General features: G+C 41.5%; 1 protein-coding gene across 1 annotated transcript in view; it reads left to right on the top strand.

The window, feature by feature from the left end:
* The first annotated feature begins 11,160 nt into the window (after window positions 1–11,160).
* Window positions 11,161–21,699, top strand: part of EPHB6 (EPH receptor B6) — a 58,207-nt gene continuing 47,668 nt past the window's right edge. The window contains exon 1 of the mRNA XM_010567624.1: window positions 11,161–11,335. Coding sequence (XP_010565926.1) covers window positions 11,242–11,335 — 94 coding nt within the window. The 5' untranslated portion in view covers window positions 11,161–11,241. The remainder of the gene's footprint in view (window positions 11,336–21,699) is intronic.

The following is a 21,699-nucleotide window of genomic DNA, read 5'->3' as shown; positions in this document are numbered from 1 at the left end:
GTCTCTGTGTTCTTACTGTGCCTTGAGTGATTGCTACCAAGGTAGCTCCCTTGTTGCTTGTTACTGCACAGTGCAGTAACACCTTCTGCAAAAATGGTTATAGACAGACTGGTTAGTGTTGCTGTGCAGTTCTGCGGAGTATGGTCAGTGCAGTGCAGGATTATTTTGTAGTGTTTTAGTAATGGGAACATGAGGCTCAAACTAATGGTGGAACAGTCAGAATTCCCATGTAGGCAAACAGTGGTCATATAAGGATGAAAACTGTGTAGTAGAACTCTTCTCTGAGCCATCTTCTCTCTCTCCCTCATAGCTTCCTAGTTTTGTGCATGTATTTCCACATCAAACACTCTAATTTACATGCTGGAGCTAAAGCTTGTGTACTGTATAGCCTGTTGGTGCAGTCAGCAAAATTTAAGGGAATCGTCTTGACTGAAGATAATTTCTTATTCCCACTTCCATTCAGGGAATATGTTACATTACAGGCCTCTGTTAGGGCAACCCTACGAACTTGAAAGCTGATATTTGCAATAGGGGTGGGGGTATAACTGGATGGAAGCTAGCTGGTAATCGACTGCATGGAGTGGGGCTGGGGGAGGAGGTTTGGATAGCAAGATCAGGGCAATTAACAAGTCGGTAAAGTGATTGTGCTTCAGTACTTTTCTGCCTTGTTGTTTTACAAAGAAGCATTCTTTCCTTGCTTCTCTTAACAGGAATAAAAATGGTGATGATAAATAGTGTTAATAATTAAATAGTTTTACAAATAAAAGTAGCCTCTATCCGCAAATGCATGCAGCCAACAATTTGAGAACTAAGCTCTATGACAGCCCAAGGCTGTGAAACTGATTAAAATGGAAAAAAGTAGTTATAATTAATCTTTAAATCAAGAAGCACATTCTCTGAAAACCCAAGTTGCCTCCTTGAAGCCAGAAAGGAGGTTAATAAAAAGAGCAGCACTTAAATGAAGATGTTTTAATATTATTAGTTCTTTCTGCAGTCTGTTTTGGAAATGTCAGTTTCTCTCATGCAATGAAATGCGATTTCAAAATGCAGGGAATATCCATAGAAGAGGAACATTATCTCTTAACCGAGTGTCAGTGCTGCCACTATCTCCTAATGGACAGCATAAGTTTGGATACTGTGAATATGAATAGCATGCATTTTCTGCTTATGCTAAATATTCCTTACTCTAAAACCCTCATAAAGTCAAAACCAAAATTAGATATGAAGTCAGTAAGTATATTTTTACAAAAAAAATGAAGATTCTTTACTGCAGCTGAAGAAAATCTTAATCATTACTAAAGGGCTTTGCAAACTTTTGTCCACAAAGAGCAGTTTAAGAAAGGTATTCTCAGTTTGGTTTTTATCCTCCATTGTATATTTTGAGTGTTTGTGCATAGATCTTGGTTCATATATTTCTAGCCATGCCATGTAAGGCTACATTCTTAATTTAAAATGGGAAACAGCATTAGTATAAAACATACATTTTCTTAGGCTTATCCATATTTTACTTTTGCAAGCCACTCTGACTTTTCCCGCCACTCAACCTTTCAGGCCCTTTATTTCTTTTCCAGCATCCTGACAGTGCCTTTAAGGCCCTTTTGCAGCTCTGTGCTTGGTTTGTCTATGCACGTTTGCAGATGCTCTCACAGACTTGGTCAGCAAATGTCAAGGTTATTTGTTTGATTTGTGGCGTTGCATGTCTGGCCATTGCTAACACTGTGCTTGACCTCTTTATCATCCATCAGCAATCAGAACATGGTATATAATAAAACTTTGATTTCAGATGAAAAAGAAGCAAGTTCAGTATTGCTGAGTAGATGAGAACATGATTTTAGGGACATATTCTTTACATCACACATCCTTTGTTTAAATACTGTTTGTGAAAAAGTTTATTTCCCTTCCCTTTTTTAATGCCAAAATAGTATGCATCTCTTTCCTTGTTGTTTTCAAACTTGTTCTGTCACAAGATTACTGTGAAATTTGAAGTGTTTACTTAAACTTAGCTCTTGCCAGTTGTACTGGAGAAGGAAATGGCAATTTTCAAAGAATTTTTACTACCACAGAATTTTTTCACCCAGAAGTTAATAATGTGGCCATCTTCAGGGCTACCTAAGTCAAATGCCCTAAACATAAAATTCTGTGCTTAGAATTTTGGAAATACAGCCTTTTACACAGTGCTTGAGAAGGGTTTGCTGCTGCGCCCTAGAGCTTGTAAATTACCTATTTTTTTCCTCTGTGAAGCCTTATGTCTTCCTTTTATGCAGATAAAAATATACTTGTTAAAGGTAAATCATACTTGAAGTTGAAAACATTGTGTTTATTTCCACATAGATAAAAGTGCATTGCAAGGATCTGTACACAGTTGTACTGAGAGAAGTTTCCTGAGAAATTAGAGTAAAATTGATAAAAGCACAGTGAAACCATACCCAGTAGGTACAGCTGTTATCTTCTCTTTCCATCAAAGAAGATAAATGTGATGGGCAGGTGTTGATTCTTTTTCTCCCTCTTTCTGCAGTCTCCTTTATTTACTGTATGAAAATTCAAAGGGAGTAATTTCTGTATCACTCCAATTCCTATTATTTTTTAGGAGAGTTTCTATCAGGCAAGTGATGGATAACATACACAACAATGCATTTCTTCACATTTTTCATTCTATAGTATTACTAATATTCTAGAGCTGGGATTTTGCTTCCAGGTGTTAACGTTAGAAACTTGAGTATAGTTACCAATGTTTCTTTGAAAAGTACATGAATCACTATAAAAATTGTCAATTAAGTCAAGTCTTGTGAGGTGGGAAGAGATTTTATTAAGGAGCTTTGTTGTACTTAATATGCATGTAATTCAAGAACCTAATAAGCAGGTGGAAGAAAGAATCTGTATCTTTAATAAAATAAAAGATTTTCTAGATTGTAATAGTTTCAAGAGATCCGTGTCCATCTTGTTAGGCATAGCAGAAACATTATGGGGAGATTCTGCAGAAACACAGGGTAGTGGTGAATGAATTTTGGTTAGGAAGATAAACTGGAATCACAAGCAAAGCTGTGAGGCCTCTCTAGCCAAGTATATGTGTTATGGCAGAGAAGAGAGATTTAAAGGAAAGCACTGTGTTTATCTAAAGAAATGCTAACATGGCCACCCGTATGGGTTGGAAGACAGCACAGAGGCTCAGAACCTCCCCAGATACTTTTAGGCTGCACCTAAGGAGTCATCTGGAAGGGGCTGTTTAGCTGTCCGTATCTCCCTTTTTTAATTAGTACAGATCTTAGGTACCTACTGAAGATGATTCAGCTCAGTCCACTGACTGTAGAGCTTGTCTGAGTGATTATGCTTCTAATTTGGGCATGCTATCTGAGCCCTGAGTCTTAATAAAAATTCATGAAAATAAGCATCTGTTCCCTTTAAGGGCTATGGAGGTTCTTAACTTGGATCCCACTAGGAAATGTATAGTCAGAGCATGGAAGATCAGCTTCAAGACTCCTGGTGTTTCTGCGGTAAACAAAGAAATTAATCCCTTTCTTTGGAGAACATTCAAAATCAACCTTTGGATTGTCATTGTAAACTTAAAGAATCCCAAAAGACACAGCCGCAACCCTATTTAGATAATATGTAAGAAACAAATGATCAAGCCAGCTAGTGGAAATCTTTTATGAAGTAAGTTGTTGAGGAAGAATTCCTTTAAGCTTAGTTATACATTAGCACCTAGAGCCTTTCTCTCAAAATTAAACTAATAAACTGAATGGTCCATAAAAAATCCACAAGGCTTTGATACATATTCCACTCTCAGATATTTTAAAAATATTTTGGAGTCATTCAAAATAATCTCAAATAGTAACAGAGGATAAAAGGATATACAGCAACTATTGAAATGATTTATATATTTAATTAAACATTTCCCTGTGCTGCTATATGTGCCCCAATGATAATTTTTTTGAAGAAAAACACATTAACTTCATAATATTCAAACTCTGAGCAGTAAATTATCTGTTGCTCTCCCTCCATTCACTTCCTGTTTGGGGTGTAGAAAGATTTGTATGAATAGCCATTATTGTAATTATTGTCTAAGAAAGAAGATAGGCAGTATTATGTCATGCTCAAAGTGTTGCACAGGCATTGAGTGACAGGTTTTCACAACAGCATTGTGAGATTTAACCTTGTGAGATGTGTGACCATAGTGGCAAGGGCATGTCAGTGGTGAAGGAGCAGTTATAGTAGGAGAGAACTGGGGGAAATGAGTAGAGGAAGGCCTCTTGCTTGATTTATAACACTATCATGGTTCCTTATTTATCATGAATGAGAAGTACTAATTCTATTTTTTGTACTCTGCCTAAATGTGATGAATCAATGTGCAGCACAAATTAATTGGAATAGTAGTTTATTGACTCTCCCAGATGTTGTGCTCATTTATCTTTTTAATACTTCTCACTGAGAGATATTAAGCTGTTCTGAGTCCTAGTGCAAAACATGTAAGAGGAGGAAAGACTGTGCCTGCACATGTACAGCATTTACTCTGCCCTGAAGAGTTTTTTTGAGGTGCATTTATTTTGCATCTAGATGCTTTGTGTGAGGAAGAAGTATGACAAATATGAGGGAAATCTGTTGAATCAAGTGTAGCAGAGGGAGGCTATACCCATATAATGATTTCTACTGTGAAATAGGCTTAGAGGAGTCAGTTAACAATGGAGGAAAAAGCATTGTTCCAGTGGGAGGAAACAAGATGATTTGAAAAAGTTCTTGGGACAGTTAAGAAGAATAGAAAGAGTAAAAATCTGGCAGTGTTACGATTTCAGCTTCTGTTAGCAGAACAATTTAAAATACGTAAAAGTACTTTGTTGCATAGGTATAGATATCTTTTCAAATCTGTTGCAAGTTCAAAACAGGGACCAGATAAATTCATAAAGAGATACTAAGGGGAATGGATTGGGGTATACTCTCTAGCAACCCTAGTCTTGTATTTCTGCATGCTGGAGGAATAGGAGGGAATTGGACCACATAGAGGCCAGGCTTGCAAGCTGTCTCCAAATACCACCTCTTCCTGGCACTGGAGATAGATAAAACTTGGGTTAGATGGATGTTGATCTGCTTCAGTGTTCTTTCTTGTGTTTTGAAATGTAGTTTGCACTAAAGCACGCAGAATTGTTATTCTCCTGACCGCACATTCAAAAACACAAGTGTTCTTGCAATAAGGAAGGCTCTCAGGAGCTCTTAAGAGCTGACAATTTTTATATTGTGTTGACAGCCCTATTGTTTCCATTAGCCTCCATGCCTCCTGGGAATGAGATACTTGGACCAGTATTGGAGCTGGAATTTCTACAAAGTAATGCAGGATGGAGCATCCTCTCTGCAGTGGATCAAGCTCCTGTCACCTTTTAGGGAATAGAGTTTTGGAACTGCCCTTAGGTCTCCTGTAGGGATTGGGGGCTATGGGACTAACAGTTCTTCCTACTGCCTCTGGTTTGCTCTACTTTCACAGAACTCAAAGAAACAGCTACATTCCCTGCATGGAGAGGAAGGACCTGTCAGGCCCTCATCTTTTCTCCAGGAGGCTTGTGCAGTGCCCGAACAATCCTAGCTTTTTTCTTAATCCTAAAGGCATGCCTGAATTCCTCCTGCAGAACCCAGACAGGTGCATGGTTCAGATGAATGCTTAACTGCTATTTGATGTCAGGTTCTGCAGGTGGTACCTGTCAGAGGGAAGTGGGGTCAATGTGCATTACTTTCTGATCTGTGTCTACATATTGTCTGCATACTAAGCTAGAACATGCTTCAGCAAAGGTCTGTCTAAAGACTTATGGGTGGTATCAAAAGGATTAGAAAGCAAGGGGTTTTCTTTAACACTTAGGTCCAGCAGAACCTGTGGCCAGCAGAGAAATAATACAGTTTATCTAGTTGTCACTATTCTTGATGGGTCTCAGAGTGCCAGGCAAACCCAGAAGAAAAAAAGCAGTCCATTCTAAGGAGATCCTTCTTAGGTTTGTCATGTAAATGACCACTTCCATCAAGGCTCAAGACATATGCCATTGGTGTACTCTAAAATAAGTGACTACACAAACCTAGGAGCAAATCTGCTTCCCTTCTAATAAAAACACATGCACTGATGGAAGACAATTTTTAATCAATGCTGACCCATTTAGCAACACTAGTGCCCTGTGGCTCTTCAGGTATTGTCACTGACAGTGCTTGAACTTTGAGGGAGTCCTTTATTTGCATAAGCAAACTGCTGCAGAGATACTGGCTGCATGAAATACTTAATGTTTGCCACTGTTTAGATACAGGATGGTGGTGTGGTTTAAGCCCAGCCGGTAACAAAGCACCATGCAGCCACTCGCTCACTGCCCCTCCCACCCCAGGCCTGGTGGAATGAGAAGAAAATATAACGGCAGGCTTGTGAGTCGAGACAAGGACAGGGAGGGATCACTCCCCACATATGGTCACGGGCAAAAGACAGGCTCAACTTGGGGAAGAAACAAAATCAATTTAATTTGCTACCAATCAAAACAAAACAAGGATATTGGGAAGTAAAACCCAACCTGAGAACACCTTCCCTGCAGCTCTCCCTCCTTCCCGCCTCAACTCCACTCCCCATTCTCTCCACCTCCTCCCCCCGGCGGCACAGGGGAACAGGGGACGGGGGCTGGGGTGGGTTCCTCACACCTTGTTTCTGCTGCTCCTTCCTCCTCTGGGGGAGGAGGGCTCCGCATTCAGCCCCTGCTCCGCCGTGGGATCCGTCCCTCCCATGGGAGACAGCCCTTCACGAACTTCTCCAACGTGGGTCCTTTCTGCGGGCTGCAGTTCACAGTCTGCTCCAGCGTGGGTCCTTTCCACGGGCTTCAGCTCTTCCCGAACTTCCTTGACGTGGGTCCTTTCTGCAGGCCGATCTTCAGTGACAGACTGCTCCAGCACAGGCTTTCCCATGGAGTCCTGGCCGTCTTGGGGGGCATCCCCCTGCTCCAGTGTGGGCTCCTCCCTGGGCTGCAGGTGGGCATCTGCTCCCCCGCTCCCCTCCATGGGCTGGAGGCAACAGCCTGCCACCTCACCACGGGCTACAGGGGCATCCCTTCCTCCGGTGCACGTCTTCCCCCTCCTCCTTCACTGACCTAGTATTCACAGAGAGATTCTAATTCCCCAACTCACTGGGGGTTCCCCTCTTAAATCTGTTCTCCCACAGGTGTTACCACTGTCACTGAGGGGCTCGGCCTGGGCCAGAGGCCGGGCTGGCTGGGAGGCAGGGGAGCTTCGAGCAGCTTCTGACAGGAGCCGGCCCTGCAGCCCCTCCCCTGCTACCAAACCCCGCCACACAAACCCAAAACAGATGGGCACAGAGCAGCCCCCTTTGTGACAGAAATCTCAAAAGCATAGACCTGTGCAAGTGTCAGTTGTCCTAGTATGTATGGGAGCACTGTCGCTATCTGCCCTGTAGCACTGAGCATCATTTGCCTGGAGACTGTACTAAAGTGCTCCAACTACAAGACTGAATTCAGAAAAAGTGAGAAATTGCAGCACTGCTTCTGTCTGGTGAGAAGAAACAGGCTGTAAACAGTGCAAGTTAAGCCAGGCATACTATGTTTCACATTCAAGGCTTTCTAGCTCAAATGGTTTGTGTTTGCAGCCTTGTGTAGAAGGAGCTTTGAGATGCTGGGCAAGAGCTGACTCTCTTCTGTTGAGATATACAACAAAAGAGAGCAAAGAAGATTCTGACTATATATAAAGAAGAAAAAAAAATCCCTAGTGGTGGTTCAGGACTGGAACAGATGCCCAAAGAAGCTGGGGAATCTCCATCCTTGGAGACGTTCAAAACTTGCCTTGACAAGCTTCCCAAAGAAGCTGGTTGTTCAGCTAAGAAACCAGGATTCTTTAAAATACTGGTGATGGTTGTATTCATCTGTCATATTGGGATCTTGAACATAATTAAATTTCGGTAATCCACATACCAGCGATGGTGCCAAAGTAAACAGTCATGATGGCGTTGGTGAATAACATAAGGAGATAACCTGGATACTTCTATCTCCTGTCTCTTGGAGCTTGGTACTAAAGCAAAGGCAACACATAACCGGTCTTTTCTGACTGCTTGGGATCTTCACTGTTTTATAGGGTTGAATTATTAAAAGATATTTGGATCCTCAGGAACTGTCATGCTTTTTAGATGCTTTATGATTTTCAGGACTTCCAAGGAGTTGGAGATCATTCCACTAGCCGAGGAAGTATATGCCCCCAAATGGTTTAGAATCCTTTATGGAAGGGTTAGCATAAGAAGGATTGACAGGTGGTACATGGGTGGCAAGTTCTATGTAGCTGGAAGAGAGAGGATGAGAAGGGGTATTTAAGGAAGTTTGTTGAAAGATCCTGTGCAGGGAAGGTGTATTACTTTGCAGTTGGATTTGGAGGAGAATTGGGCGATAGTGGATTCTGTAGCAAGGAGAGGTGATCTGTCTGAGAGTGGTTTTGGAAGAAGTAACAAGCTGAGAAGGCCATGGAAAGGTGCTTGTGTGGACAAGAGAAGAGGGTGGTTTAAAAGTTGGGATGGTTTGAGGTTTCTGTTTAAGTAGTTTGGTGTAGAGAAGAAATAGTAGGAGAACTGAAGAATGAAAGATGAGTGTCTTTGGGTGTAGTCAAATTCTGCACACATCAAGTGCTGGGGGGAAGGGTAGGGCACTGGTTAGCAATTTAGGGGCTTGGTACTCTTTAATTCAGAGAGGCTAGTGCTTCCCTCCTACTCTCCCTTAAATGCTTCCATAATGTTCTCCTCTATCCTTCATTGTGGAGTAAGCATTTTTCATTGAGGTGTGGAAGAGGCAGAATAATAAAAAAATTGACAGATTTACCTTTTTTAACTGCTAAATCAAAGCCAGCTCTTTGGTTTAGCCACAATTTATTTCAGCAAAAAATAATTTTCCAGTCTAATCCAGACAAAGGCTGTATGATGCCTCATGAAGAGCAGTGCAACATTGCTGGGATACGGGGTCTGCCAGGGTAAGCTGAACAGACACTGTAAGAGAGATGTGCAGGTAGGGAGGGAAGGAGAAAAATTGGTTTCCTTGGAGCCAGAAATTATTTTGTGTCTGCTTCTTGGTAGCAGGGGTGTTTTAGTTCTATCTGTTTTGTGGTAGCAAACTGATTTCCTCCTCACATATTACCTAGTAATTTCAAGACTTTGGCCTGAGATCCAGCAGCCAGAGCATATTTGGGTTCTGCTTCCTGCTCTGCCACTCGTAAGTTATGTGACACTGAGAAAGCCTGATTTGTGGGCTGTTTTCAAACCTTCTGTAATGAATGTAGTCTTATTGACTGAAATGAAAATTTTCTTCAGTTTATTTGACCTCTGTTTCTGCATCTATTTGCCTTTGAAATAAATGTTTGAAAGTCCCCATCTCTCAGGATGTTGGCTGGCCTAAAAAAAAGGCTTTTAGATGTTACATTGTCATAGATTGACTGGTAGTACAAATGCGGAGTATTCATGTCTCCCTGTAATCATGCAGGCTAGATTCCAGTGTACCCAGTCTTGTGTTTGGTGGCTCAGGCAGTAGTCTTCAGCCCTGTTCCTGGAGACCACTGCTGTGTGGTTGGATAGCTCTTTCCGTAAAGAAGGGGTTTCTGATCATTCAGCCTGGAATTTCTCCTTGTACAGTTTCATCCAGTGGTGTTTTTCTTCTGTGGTGTATACATGCTTCATAAACTAATATGCAGTACCTGTATTATATCAATCCTCCCATTTAATCTTCATTTTTCCTCAGGTATACTTAACTGATTTTATTTTTCTCTTTCCTCATAAATAATGAATCAAGGTTTTTGCTTTTTCCTGAGGTCTTTTTCGTTTCCTTATGTTTTAGTGATGCTCGGTGTGCTTTTGGTTTATCTGTGTTTGGTGCTCTAGGTTCTCATTAGGGACAGTGTAAGAGAGAACTATTCCATCCTGTCCAGTAATTTCTCTCCCTCTTCAGTAAAGCAAATCAAATTGCACTCCATTGCCCTTTCTCATACTCCCCAGGCTGCTTTTTTCTCTGCTATGCCGAACTTGCTCAAATCCCCCATTGCTAGGTTTTCAGATAATTGCAGTGAGGCTGCCCCTTTTAATTACAACTCTACTCTCCCCTATTGCAGCCAAGTTATTGAGCCATTTCTCTGTATTGCCTGAGACATTTTTCCTTCTCTTTAGCTACGCTTCACTGTCTCACTGAAGACATTGAAGTGTTTTCAATGCTCTGCGCAAAGAGCACCTAAAGAAACAAAACATACTGGCTTTTTGCATGTAACCTACATATTACCATGATATTTCTCTCGTGGGCTAAGAATTGGGCAGATGGAGCCAGAAATACCTTGCTTAGCAAAATTATTGTGCTGGGCTGAACTAATGCAGTGCTGGATTACGCTACATGCTGCTCCCTGACTGTGAGATAAGCCTTTATGTCAGGCTCTTAATGGTGGTGGTGGAGTTTTGTTTGGTTTTGTTTGGATTTTTTTCCCACTTAAGATAATACGTTTGGACTTGTGTGCTTTTCCTGGCTGTAACTATTTGACCTTAAATATCACAACGTTTGCTTCCTCACCTATGACATATTAATGGGATGAATACTGTCCAGCTTCAATAGTGTTGTACAGTCATATGCTTAAAGGGACAAATGCCTGCATCTGAAATGCAGTTACAAGTGTGGCAGCAGTGCAGATTTGTATTGTCATAAATGGTGAAAACTCCCCTGTCAAGGCTACTGCCCTGCAGAGTCCTGAAAAGGCAAAGCATAAATTGTAAGAGACAGAATTTGGAAAGCATACAGGAGAAATGGAATGGAGACCTTCCAAGAGACATTGCCAAAGATGCAAAGGGTCAGGACTTAAGTAAGAATACAGCCTATATTGTGGGACAGATTAACATTGATCTGGAAACCCCACTGTCACTGATGCTATGAATGTCTCAAAATCTCTCTGTACTGTCAGTATACAAAACAACTGGGACTGAAGACTTGAGGGGTGAGAGATGTGGGTATATGGTAAATACTGGGTCTGTGCCACTCTTTTTCACGTGTATCTCAGAAGTAGTAAATGATGGAGTGGGTGTATAAAAACAGCCAGTTCTGTATTATTGTGACCTGATTTCTGTTTCCACCTTCTGTTTTTTCTTAACCAGTATTTCTGTGGGAAGGCCTCTGTGCTTTGATTTGGGAAGATATTAAAACATTCCAAGAAGTCTCTGACCATTTCAAGGGAGTGGTGTGTGTTTTTTGGAGATGGTGGTATCTACAGAGAATCTTCATGGATTCTAATGCTGGCATCAGTGCAAGAAGAGTGGCAGGAATGGGTTGGCTCTGGGTGGTCTGCTTCCTTCATCTAGTCACCTCGCTAGAAGGTAAGAACAGATTTTATATAATGCAACAACTTAACAAAGTTTTCTCTAAGGGAAAAGAAGTGTGCTCTCCAGTATGCTTATCCTAGTCCAGATGAGCATTGAGCGCATGTCTTTCGGTGTGATGGTTGATCACTATGTCATGAGATGTACAAAGATATTAGTATTGTTTCTAGTGGGACAGGCAAACGCTCTTATGAAGGACCATTAATGAACATTCCTACTAGCTATCTCAGAAGCAACAGTCCTAAAGAATAAAACTTTTGCCCTGGGAATAAGCTCCTTGTTTATGCTTTGTGTGTATTTGATGCTTGTGTTCCTGCTCTTCCACCATGTTTGTTTTGTGAAACAATCTTTCGATGCTTATGCTGTTCTACAAGGCAGCATCCAGTGGGCTGAAATCAGGAATTTTTGTCTCTGCCATCTGAGCAGCTTGCCTCATATAATAGATAGGGAGAGAATGCTTTGCATTAACAAGAAGAGGCAGTTTGTGTTCAGCCAGCAGAGGAGAGGAGGGAGGCAGCAGTGAAGACAGGATAGAGAAAAGGTGGGCAGGGGAAAACAGAGGCCAAGAAAACTGTAGAAGAAAGAGCATATGATAGGAAGGAGGGTGATGAGAGCAGGAGATAAGATGAGAGCTATGGGAGAGAGTTAGAGAAGGGCAGAGGTATTGTAAACAATCCTCTTGTTTGTTCCAAGAAATATCCTTGCAGCTACATGTGCTCAATGAACTGCACAGCTTTGTGATGAATGTTCATCTCTTGCATACGTGAAAGCCTCTGAAAAAAAAGGCTTGTTTTTTTCTTATTAATAATGAAGAGGAAACCTTGTTAAAGCATCCCTTCTCTTAATAGGAGGGGAAGGGAGTGGGAGGGAGTTCAGAGAGGAAATAATTGATGTAAGATTATAATACAAATTCTTAAATCTCTGCAACTCCGTTAATTGCTGATTTAAAAAATGATTTTACAGAGTACTATGTTATTCCTTAGTATAACTGGTAGAGGAACTGAGGTGGAAGGGGAAGAGAAAACGTCCATTCTTTGCAAATATGTAGTATCTCAGTGATGCCTGTAGGAACGGACGTTTTTGGATTTCAGAGATCACTCCTGTAAGTTTGTAGAGAGAAAAGAATTTAGAAAACACTGTGTGATACAGCTTCACAGATCACATGGTTGAATTGCCTGGATTAAAATAGGACAATAAAATTCTGCCTGTGGAGATGAAGCAGTAAAGGTGCCCATGAGCTGAATTTCAACTCTCAATTCAGAGTCAGGGGAGTCAGCACCTTGCATTGTGACTGTACTACATGGTCCTAGGATTGCACTCCAAAGCTAATTTGCATCTCAGAGGTAAGTATTTTCGTTGTGGTCAAAAGTCAAAGAAGAATTATACATTAGGGGAAGGAAAGTCTGATGATAACTACCAAGTTACCCATAAGGAAGAAAAAAGGCCCATGGCCATTTTGTTGACTCATTATTATACTTAGTAGAAACTTGAACTTCAGGTTTCACATTTAAGTTGAAAAATATAGGGCATATCCAGTTCGGTCTTTAGTTTTTGTAAGGGTTTCTTAGAAGTTTTAGATGGTGTCTAAAATATGTCTTGCCTCTAACTGAAGGGGATTGACTGACTGGGAAAATCAATCAAGGTAATTCTTCTTCCAAGTGTTTCTCAGGCATTTGAGTTAAATTTAAACAGTATGAATGTAAATCACTTTTTTCCTCAAACTAAGCTTTGTTTGAAATTTTCTAACAGGAGAAAAACAATATTGATAAAATCTTAATGTAAATTGTTAAGAAAAGAAAGAGAAGCTGTAGAGAGGGGAAGAAAAGTAGACAAAGTATTCAAACCATCTTTCTATGCATTCTGAAGAGAGCAAATACTTTTTATGCAGAATGCTTTTTAGATGCAAGGAAGGCAGTACCCTTTTACAGGACCTAATGGGACTTTAAACCCCTTTAGGACTCAGAAGTAAGGAAGTTCTTGTAAGCAATTGAAAATGTTTTTGTTGTTATTGTTGTTGTTTTTAATACATAAAAAGGAATCATTAGGCTGAACTTATTTGATACAGATCTAGTATTTGGACACACTGATTTCACTAGGAACGAGTATGTCTGTCCAAAATTTTCCAGGCATGATTTTTAGACTAGAAAAAACCTGCATGGGAAGCATAAGGGGAAATTGTTTTGCAAACAGAAGACATTTCTAAATGTATTATTTTAGCTTTATAAAAGGAAACAAGATTGCATTTCCCAATGTTTATGGCTCTGCAAGAGTTTTTGAGGTTTTAGTTAGGGGAGCGTTATTTTTGAGCTACACGCTGGGTGAAAAAATAGATCTTTTTCCTTTTTCTCAAAAATACATAAAGAAATACACAGAAATTTTATTTCTGTGAGTATCTATATATGTATGTAATTCCTGTCTACAGTTTAACATTTTTGTAGGTTAACCTTTCTGATTGTAAAAGTTAATGAAGCATAGAATTAAAGAATGCCTGATGGGCTACAGTTAAAATAGCTGAGAACAAGTGATAACTTGCTAATGAAATAGCTCTTACTAGGGCAGAGAGTTGAATTTTCTGTGGAATATTGGTTTTGCTTTGACTGAGTTATAAATGTTTACAGCTGTAAACACAAGCGGAGTTCATTTTGCAGAACCCATTAAATATGTTCCAAAGGAATGATGTTTTCTGCATGTGAGTGACTGCATTTATTTTGCAACAAACTCTCCAGCCTGCAGAATGGCTGGACAGCCTTTCTAAATATCATCCAGAAGTTCAAGATATAGAGAGGATTATTCTTCTGCTTTGATAGAAACTTTTTGCATTAAAAGTTTCTCCTTAGCAAAAGGGAATATGCAAGAAAAAGGTTGTGAGGTCAGGCATTCTTATTTCATTTTTTCCCCTATCTTTTCTACTAGCTGGTTGTCATCTTGGGCTGTTGAAAATAATGTACTGATTGCTCAAATTGGCTTGACTTTGAAGTGCAGGAAAACTATACTTTCCTCAAAGGTAATCTTCAGAGTAAAAAATACCATTGCTTTTTGTTTTATTATATACAAAGAAAGGTTTAAATGGATGTTATTTTACTTCAGGGGAAAAAGTCAAATTAGCTTTTTACTTCAGTTGCTTGTGATTCACATGAGTTATTAAAATCCTAGCAAAGGTTTTCTGTTATGTTCTTCCCGGTTCGTTCCTGACAGTTCCCTGCATGCCAAAATCTTTGCCACATGCTTGGAAAGCGCAGGGCAGAGGAATCTCCTATTGTAGACATTCAGAAGGTGAATGGTACTGGGCTGGATATGCAGCCTTTTTGTAAGGGGAGGGGTGTTTGGGTTATCCCATCAGTCAGTCTCAGCAGCTCCGCTTGATTTGGTTTGTCCCACAATAGATTTCTCTGTAGTCCCTCTGCTAGGACATCCCCATTCCCAAGTATGTACCATAGCCCTGTGTTGAAACTGTTCACAAGCTGCAGGCTAGCTCTTGCTGCTTGGAGGCCAGTAGCACAGTAGAAGCTATTCATGCTGCAACTAACACTGTTTATATTCAAAGCTAATTAAAGCTTCAAAGAAAAGGAACAGCATTCTTGTAGTATACAGTATCTGGGACTTTCAGTATATGCTTCAGTGAAACCTTGGAAGACCCAAGCTCACTTTTTAATGTTTATGAAAAAAAATAGGCAGGAAAACATAGATAAACTTTAAAAATCTCACTGTACTGTCATCAAAAGTAGCCAGTTTGATGGCAGTGGCAATTAGATAAGTTCTAGACTCAATAGTGGGTGTTTGCAGACTGAATCTCTTAAGCTGTGGAAGAATACCTATTATATTGTATTACTAGGAAAGTTGTAGATAATAGTTTAATTTGATTGCATATACAAAGTTGAAACTAAGCATTTAATGTCATTTTTTTTTATTTCCTGATGTCTGCATTTCCTGACATTAGCAGAGGAATTAGTGCAATATGCTAATCCTGGCAGTTTCCCTAGACCTTTAACAAAAGAATAGGGGAAATAAAGAGAAAAATACCCAGTCATTCACAAAGCTTAATAGCTATGCTACCTTGCAAATAGCTGTGTATTTCTATATCCTCAACCAATTGGCTGTCATTTCTCTCTTTCACAGATGGTACATAACTCCTGATTGGGGGGTGAGAATTCCTCCATGCAGATGACAACTTTGATGTTCTGATAGTGTCAGCATTTTGCTCTGACATGACAAATAGTTAAAAAATATTATACTTAATGGAACTCACTAAATACATATCCCATTGGCTCCAAATAACTTTTTTTATTAATTGCATTAGAGTACAGAAGTAATACAGGAACATTCATTGCAGGAATGGCTTCACAATACGGCTTTATCCAAGAAAAAAATCAAACAACTCCTTTGTCTCATATAGGTTGGTTTTGTATATATTCTCTTATATTAGGAGGCATATTTTATAACTCTGTAGCTTTTTTTTCATGTTAAGTCATAGCTGAACTGTAAAAAAAAGACATTTTTTGTTAAAAAGTACCAGCAATCTTTGTATTAAGTAGTTATGAACAAGTGGGATTTTTTGGCTATTTTTGTTTGATTTTTTACTTGTTTCATCAACTCATTCTTGAAAAATAAAATAGTTGTTACAGTTGCATATGTCACTAGCCATTGATATATTACTTGCTTCACCACAATAGCTGTTTAGTTTTGGAAGAAGTTCTAGTGTATTTAAGGCTTCCCAAAGGTTTCACTGTATTCTGTCTCCAAGTGATAGCCCCCATATATACATATATTTGTTCAGTTGCATGATAAAAGGCTCCTCTCCCCACACTTTAAGGAGCACAGAGGAACAATGAAAGGCAGGGGAACCTGAATAACCTAATAGGGAAATCAGCACCCTGTCCCAGCTTCTCCCAGGACTATCACAGGAGTGTGATCAGCCTGGTGAGTGGGTTCCATTAAGATAAGTCAATGGAAGTGCTCTGTGAAACACCTTGCAGTCTGCTGAGGGGGGTTACTGCCAGCAGGGGCATGGGACTTGTTATGGGATGTAGAGAAGGTCATTTGGGGCTTCTGCAAAACTTATTGTGGGTTATTTAGGGGAGGAACGATAGGTGGGGAAAGGGGTTGAGGTGGTTTTGGGGAGGATCAAGTGTGAGAAAATAGAGAGATAAGGGGTCAGTCATGTGTAAACAGGCTGCTGGTCAGTACATCTCTTAGGCCTTGACATGCACCTGATCACCACAGTCTATCCTGTCTTGTTATTAAATTCAATTTTTCACTAGTTACCTGGGTGAGGAGGCTTTATTTTATGTGTATGTGTGTGTTTAAATGCCAGCAGCTGGAGTCGAACCATAGGTCATAGGGGACCATGTGTCAGTGCTGCCAGCAACTGGAGAGCCCGGAATGGATGAAAATCAAGTGCCAGGAACTCAAGTTGGACCACAGGTCATAGGATCTGTGCATTTGTGATGCTAGCAGCTGGAGTAAGTGAGCTTATATGAGCTCTGATCTCTAGCAAATATCAAGCCAGAATAGCTGGTTAGTAGAGTAAATGGGTTGCGAAGCCAGGGAGAGACCAGACAGTCTGGGGGATGAATGAGACACCTCTTTGTATGTGTGTGTCTCTGTGAGTGAGACAGCTGGAGGAGCTATCTTCTGAGGGCATCAGGCAGTCCAGGCCAACTACTGGGGAGACCATAAGTTCTGGGTGTTCTTCGGGAGTCCTGTCTGTATATTGTGTATCTCCGTGCAGCTGGAGACAAGACGATCCAAGGGCCACCTCCTGGGTAGGCCAAGTGTCTAAGGCCAGTTACTGGAGGAATCTGTAGTGTGTGTGCCTGTGCATGTGTTTGTATGTGTAAGTGGGGTTCTGTGGAGTGGAGCAGCACTACAGCAACTGGCTATGGGCCTTGGGGGTTCACATGTCCAAGTGCCAGCAACCTAGGAGAACAAGAATCCAGGGCCAGCTACTGGGTAGACTGCATGCCTAAAACCAGTTAGTAGAGGATCAATAGCATGCCTGTGTGTGTGTGTGTGAAGGGACCTATCAGTGAGTGAGAGTGATCTATCAGTGAGTGAATACTAGGAACAGGAGTGGGGCTGCAAGCTTGAGGTGCTTATATGCGCAGGTGCCAGCAAATGGGGATACCACAGATCCAGAGGTCAGCTACCAGAGACTGAATGTTTAAGGACAGCTATTGCAGGGATCCATACTGTATATAAATGCATATATATTTCCCACTAACAGACCTTCATCCTGACCAGCCAGAAAGGGGAGCAGGATGAGGCCATTGGTGGTGCTCTTTCTGTTTGCATGACTGGTGAGTGTTTCTGTCTGTGTTGATCTTCGTGGCTGGCCATTTGTATATGTGCAGTGCCTACATGTGTTTGTGTGTGTGCCTATTGGGAATACCCACTCAGCCTTGCTGTTCATTGGACCTGGGGACATGGAGCTGCAGCAGCCTTGCTTATGTGAGGTTACTGCATTTGGCAGCCTCTAACAGTATTTTTGCACAAGCCCAGAGAATGCTTTCTCTTTCCAGCCCTCTTAGAGAACATTCGCAGTCTTCCTACTTGTTCATGTTCAAGGCATGATCATACAAGGCAGAATAAGCCCATTAATATTTCAGTTGTTTTCAAGAAGTCTGTTAAGCCAGAGAGCTTTGCTGCTTGGGGCATTCAGCTGTGTAGCAAAGCAAACTCCCTGAATGTTACCTTTTACCCTAGTGCCCTTTGCCTTATCTACCAATGTACGTGTGCATTTGGATATATTCAGAATTCAACTGGAAAGGCCTTGAGCAGCCTAGTGTACTTTAGCCTGGCCTTGAGAGGTGTGTTGATGAGGATGACCTCTATACCTCCCTTCCAGTTTGTTTCATTCTGTGATTCTATCATCTGATCATTCTTAGCACCAGCTTCTCATCCCACAGGTAAAGGGATTCTTTTGCTGTCTTCTCAGGATCAACCCTCTTCTCAGTGGCTATAGTTTGCCTAAACTTGGGTTGTATAATTCCCTCTTGCACCACTCCATTGTTAAGACACTGAGGACAAGTGTTCTTCAATCCAGAAAGCTGTTAGGCCATCTCTGCAATCCAGAAAGCTGTTAGGCCATCTCTGTCTTCATGAAGGTTGTCCAAGGGTCAATCATCCTTGGGTGAATTGTCATCCTCTTGCATCAGGGGTACATTTTGCCTGTAACGCAAACACTAAAGTGTCCTGCTTGAAAGTATAGGCTAACCAAAATCTGAAAATCATTAACATGCCTATTCTGAACAGCCTGATCTGTAATGGGAACTTCCAACCTCTGCCCAGTTGATCTTGATGTTGTGCAGCCCAAGAGATTGGTTTGTGGTGTAAGTGTAGACTAGTACTAGCATAAGTCTTTGGGATTTTTTTCACCCTTTCTGGCCTGCAAGAACAGAGGACACAGAAATGAGAGTGTAGTTAATTCTGAATTTTGTTTTACGAAGAATGTAATGAATCTATTTGACTCCGCTATAAAAGATGATTTTTTTTTTTAGTTTAGGGAAGACATATACAGGAGAACCTCTCATCAGCTATTTTTCTCTTCTTTGAACTAAAATAACAGTCTTAATAAGAAATTGGAATCTCATTCTTCAAAAATGTAAGATTAAAGTAGGAGTCGAAGAAGAATTGTCATCATTTCATGTGTTTAAAAGCCTCCAGATTGCTCTGATACCTTGCTTATTCCTCATTTTTAATCCAGAGTGGAATATTGTTCTGTTGATACTCTGAGGTCACCTCAATAAGTGTTGTCTCTAGCAGCATCATAGACTGTTCCAGGCCTGGGTCTGATCTGATCTTGCAAGACCCTTGTTTTTGAGCAAGATAGAAAGGGTGAAAGCCATTTTTCTTCCAGGTTGGTAAATTCAGCTGAAAAGATCATTGCTATCTGCACTGAAGAGCAGCAGAATACTGGTGTGGCCCAGCACACTGAGGATGTGGAATGCTACATCAGTACTAAAAAAGAGGCAAAGTGAAGGCTTATACCTGTACACTGGTATGTAGTCATTCATACTGTTAAATTATTAGCACAGTCATGGGTTTGGCCGATGCCAACTAACCTTCTAAACAGTGCCTGGGCATATAGGTCAGAGGTTAGGATGGACCAAGAACCATTCCTGAGAGATGGTTTGGATGCAACCATGTACTTCTGTGGGGTTGGAGTTTTTAGCCATGTGAACATGAACCATACTGTGCCTATTGTCCTCAGACTTAGAGAGCAGTCTAACATCTTGTTAGATTTATGAGTGTACATGCAGCTAGTGTGACTGCAGATCTGATTCAAGGCATATAGCCAGTAGGAGAGGGAGAAAAAGAAGAAAAATAGGGACTTTTGACTATAGGTGACCAAATGAGATTTATGCACACAACGTTCTTGTGTACTTTTATTATTTTTCTAATGCTTCCTGACTTAAAATACTCACTGTGAGAGTTCTGTCTGCTTCAGGCTGCCTGTATCTGTTTGCCTGTGAAATATTCATGTGCTTGATAAAGATTACCTTGCTCACTGGTGAGAAGCTATCTGGAGAATATGCTTCCCGATAGTTGTGACAGAGCCCAGGCTGCTGAGCAAGTCTTGTCTATTTTCTCTCTTCTTGTAATAGAATCATAGAATCATAGAATGGTTGGAGTTGGAAGGGACCTTAAAGATCATCTAGTTCCAACCCTGCTGCCTTGGGCAGGGACACCTTCCACTAGACCAGGTTGCTCAAAGCCCCATCTAGCCTGGCCTTGGAACACTTCCAGGCATGGGGCATCCACAGCCTCCCTGGGCAACCTGTTCCAGTGCCTCACCACCCTCAAAGTAAAGAACTTCTTCCTTACATCTAATCTAAATCTACCCTCTTTCAGTTTAAAGCCATTACCCCTTGTCCTGTCACTATGTGTCCTTGTAAAAAGCCCCTCCCTGGCTTTCTTATAGGCCCCCTTTAGGTACTGCAAGGCTGCTATAAGGTCTTCCCAGAGCCTTCTCTTCTCCAGGCTGAACAACCCCAACTCTCTCAGCCTGTCTTCATAGGAGACGTGCTCCAGCCCCCTGATCATCTTCATGGCTCTCCTCTGGAATTCCTCCAACAGATCCATGTCCTTCTTATGTTGGGGGCCTCAGAGCTGAACGCAGTACTCCAGGTGGGGTCTCATGAGAGCGGAGTAGAGGGGGAGAATTACCTCCCTCGACCTGCTGGTCACGCTTCTTTTGATGCAGCCCAGAATGCAATTAGCTTTCTGGGCTGCAAATGCACGTTGCCAGATCATGTTGAGCTTCTCGTCAACCAACATCCACAAGTCCTTCTCTGCAGAGCTGCTGTCAATCCACTCATCGCCCAGCCTGTATTTGTGCTTGGGATTGCCCTGACCCATGTGCAGGACCTTGCCTTTGGCTGTGTTGGACTTCATGATGTTCGCACAGGCCCACATCTCAAGACTGTCGAGGCATCCCTTCCCTCCAGCATTTTGACTGCACCACACAGCTTGGTGTTGTCAGCAAACTTGCTGAGGGTGCACTCAATCCCACTGTCCATGTCACCAACAAAGATGTTAAAACAGCACCAGTCCCAATACCAACCCCTGAGGAACGCCACTCGTCACTGGTCTTCACTTGGACAGTATGCTGTTGACTGTGACTCTTTGAGTGTGACCATCCAGCCAATCCCTATCCACCGACTGGTCCATCTGTCAAATCCATGTCTCTCCAATTTAGAGACAAGGATGTCATGCGGGACAGTGTCAAACGCTTTGCACAAGTCCAGGTAGATGACGTCAGTTGCTCTTCCCTTATCCACCAACACTGTACCCCATCACGGAAGGCCACTAAATTTGTCAGGCACGATTTGCCCTTAGCGAAGCCATGTTGGCCGTCACCAGTCACCTCCTCATTTTCCATGTGCTTTAGCATAATTTCCAGGAGGATCTGCTCCGTGATCTTGCTGGGCACAGAGGTGAGACTGACTGGCCTATAGTTGCCCGGGTCTTCCTTTTTTCCCTTCCTTTCTCCTTTCCTTTCTCACTTTTTATCTGTCTTTCCATGCCCTGATTAACTTTTCTCTATTTTATTTTCTCCTAGAGTTTCCATGGGGTAGGTGCATTATACTTTGGTAAATGGAAGACTCAGACCTGATTAGAAAAAAGTTCTTTCTTTGTTGAAAAATTACCTTGTATATTATTCCAGCATATCAAAGCCATGTTTGGGAACCCAGTGGCAAAGTACTGACATGGCAGCGTGCAACCTCTGTGCCAGACTGTGCAACTGAGGCAGTAATGTGCATGGGGGAATGCCAAGTCCCTCTGCTGCCAGGACAGCCCAGGGAAATACTATGCCTCAAGGAAGCATAGGCCTTTCACAGATGTTTTGCCACTCAGAGGAG

This window comes from Haliaeetus leucocephalus, unplaced genomic scaffold (assembly GCF_000737465.1).
Source record: "Haliaeetus leucocephalus isolate CR32 unplaced genomic scaffold, Haliaeetus_leucocephalus-4.0 Scaffold228, whole genome shotgun sequence".
NCBI classification, from domain to species: Eukaryota; Metazoa; Chordata; class Aves; order Accipitriformes; family Accipitridae; genus Haliaeetus; species Haliaeetus leucocephalus.
Note: the sequence above shows the minus strand (reverse complement) of the source record. Positions and strands in the feature narration are given on the sequence as shown.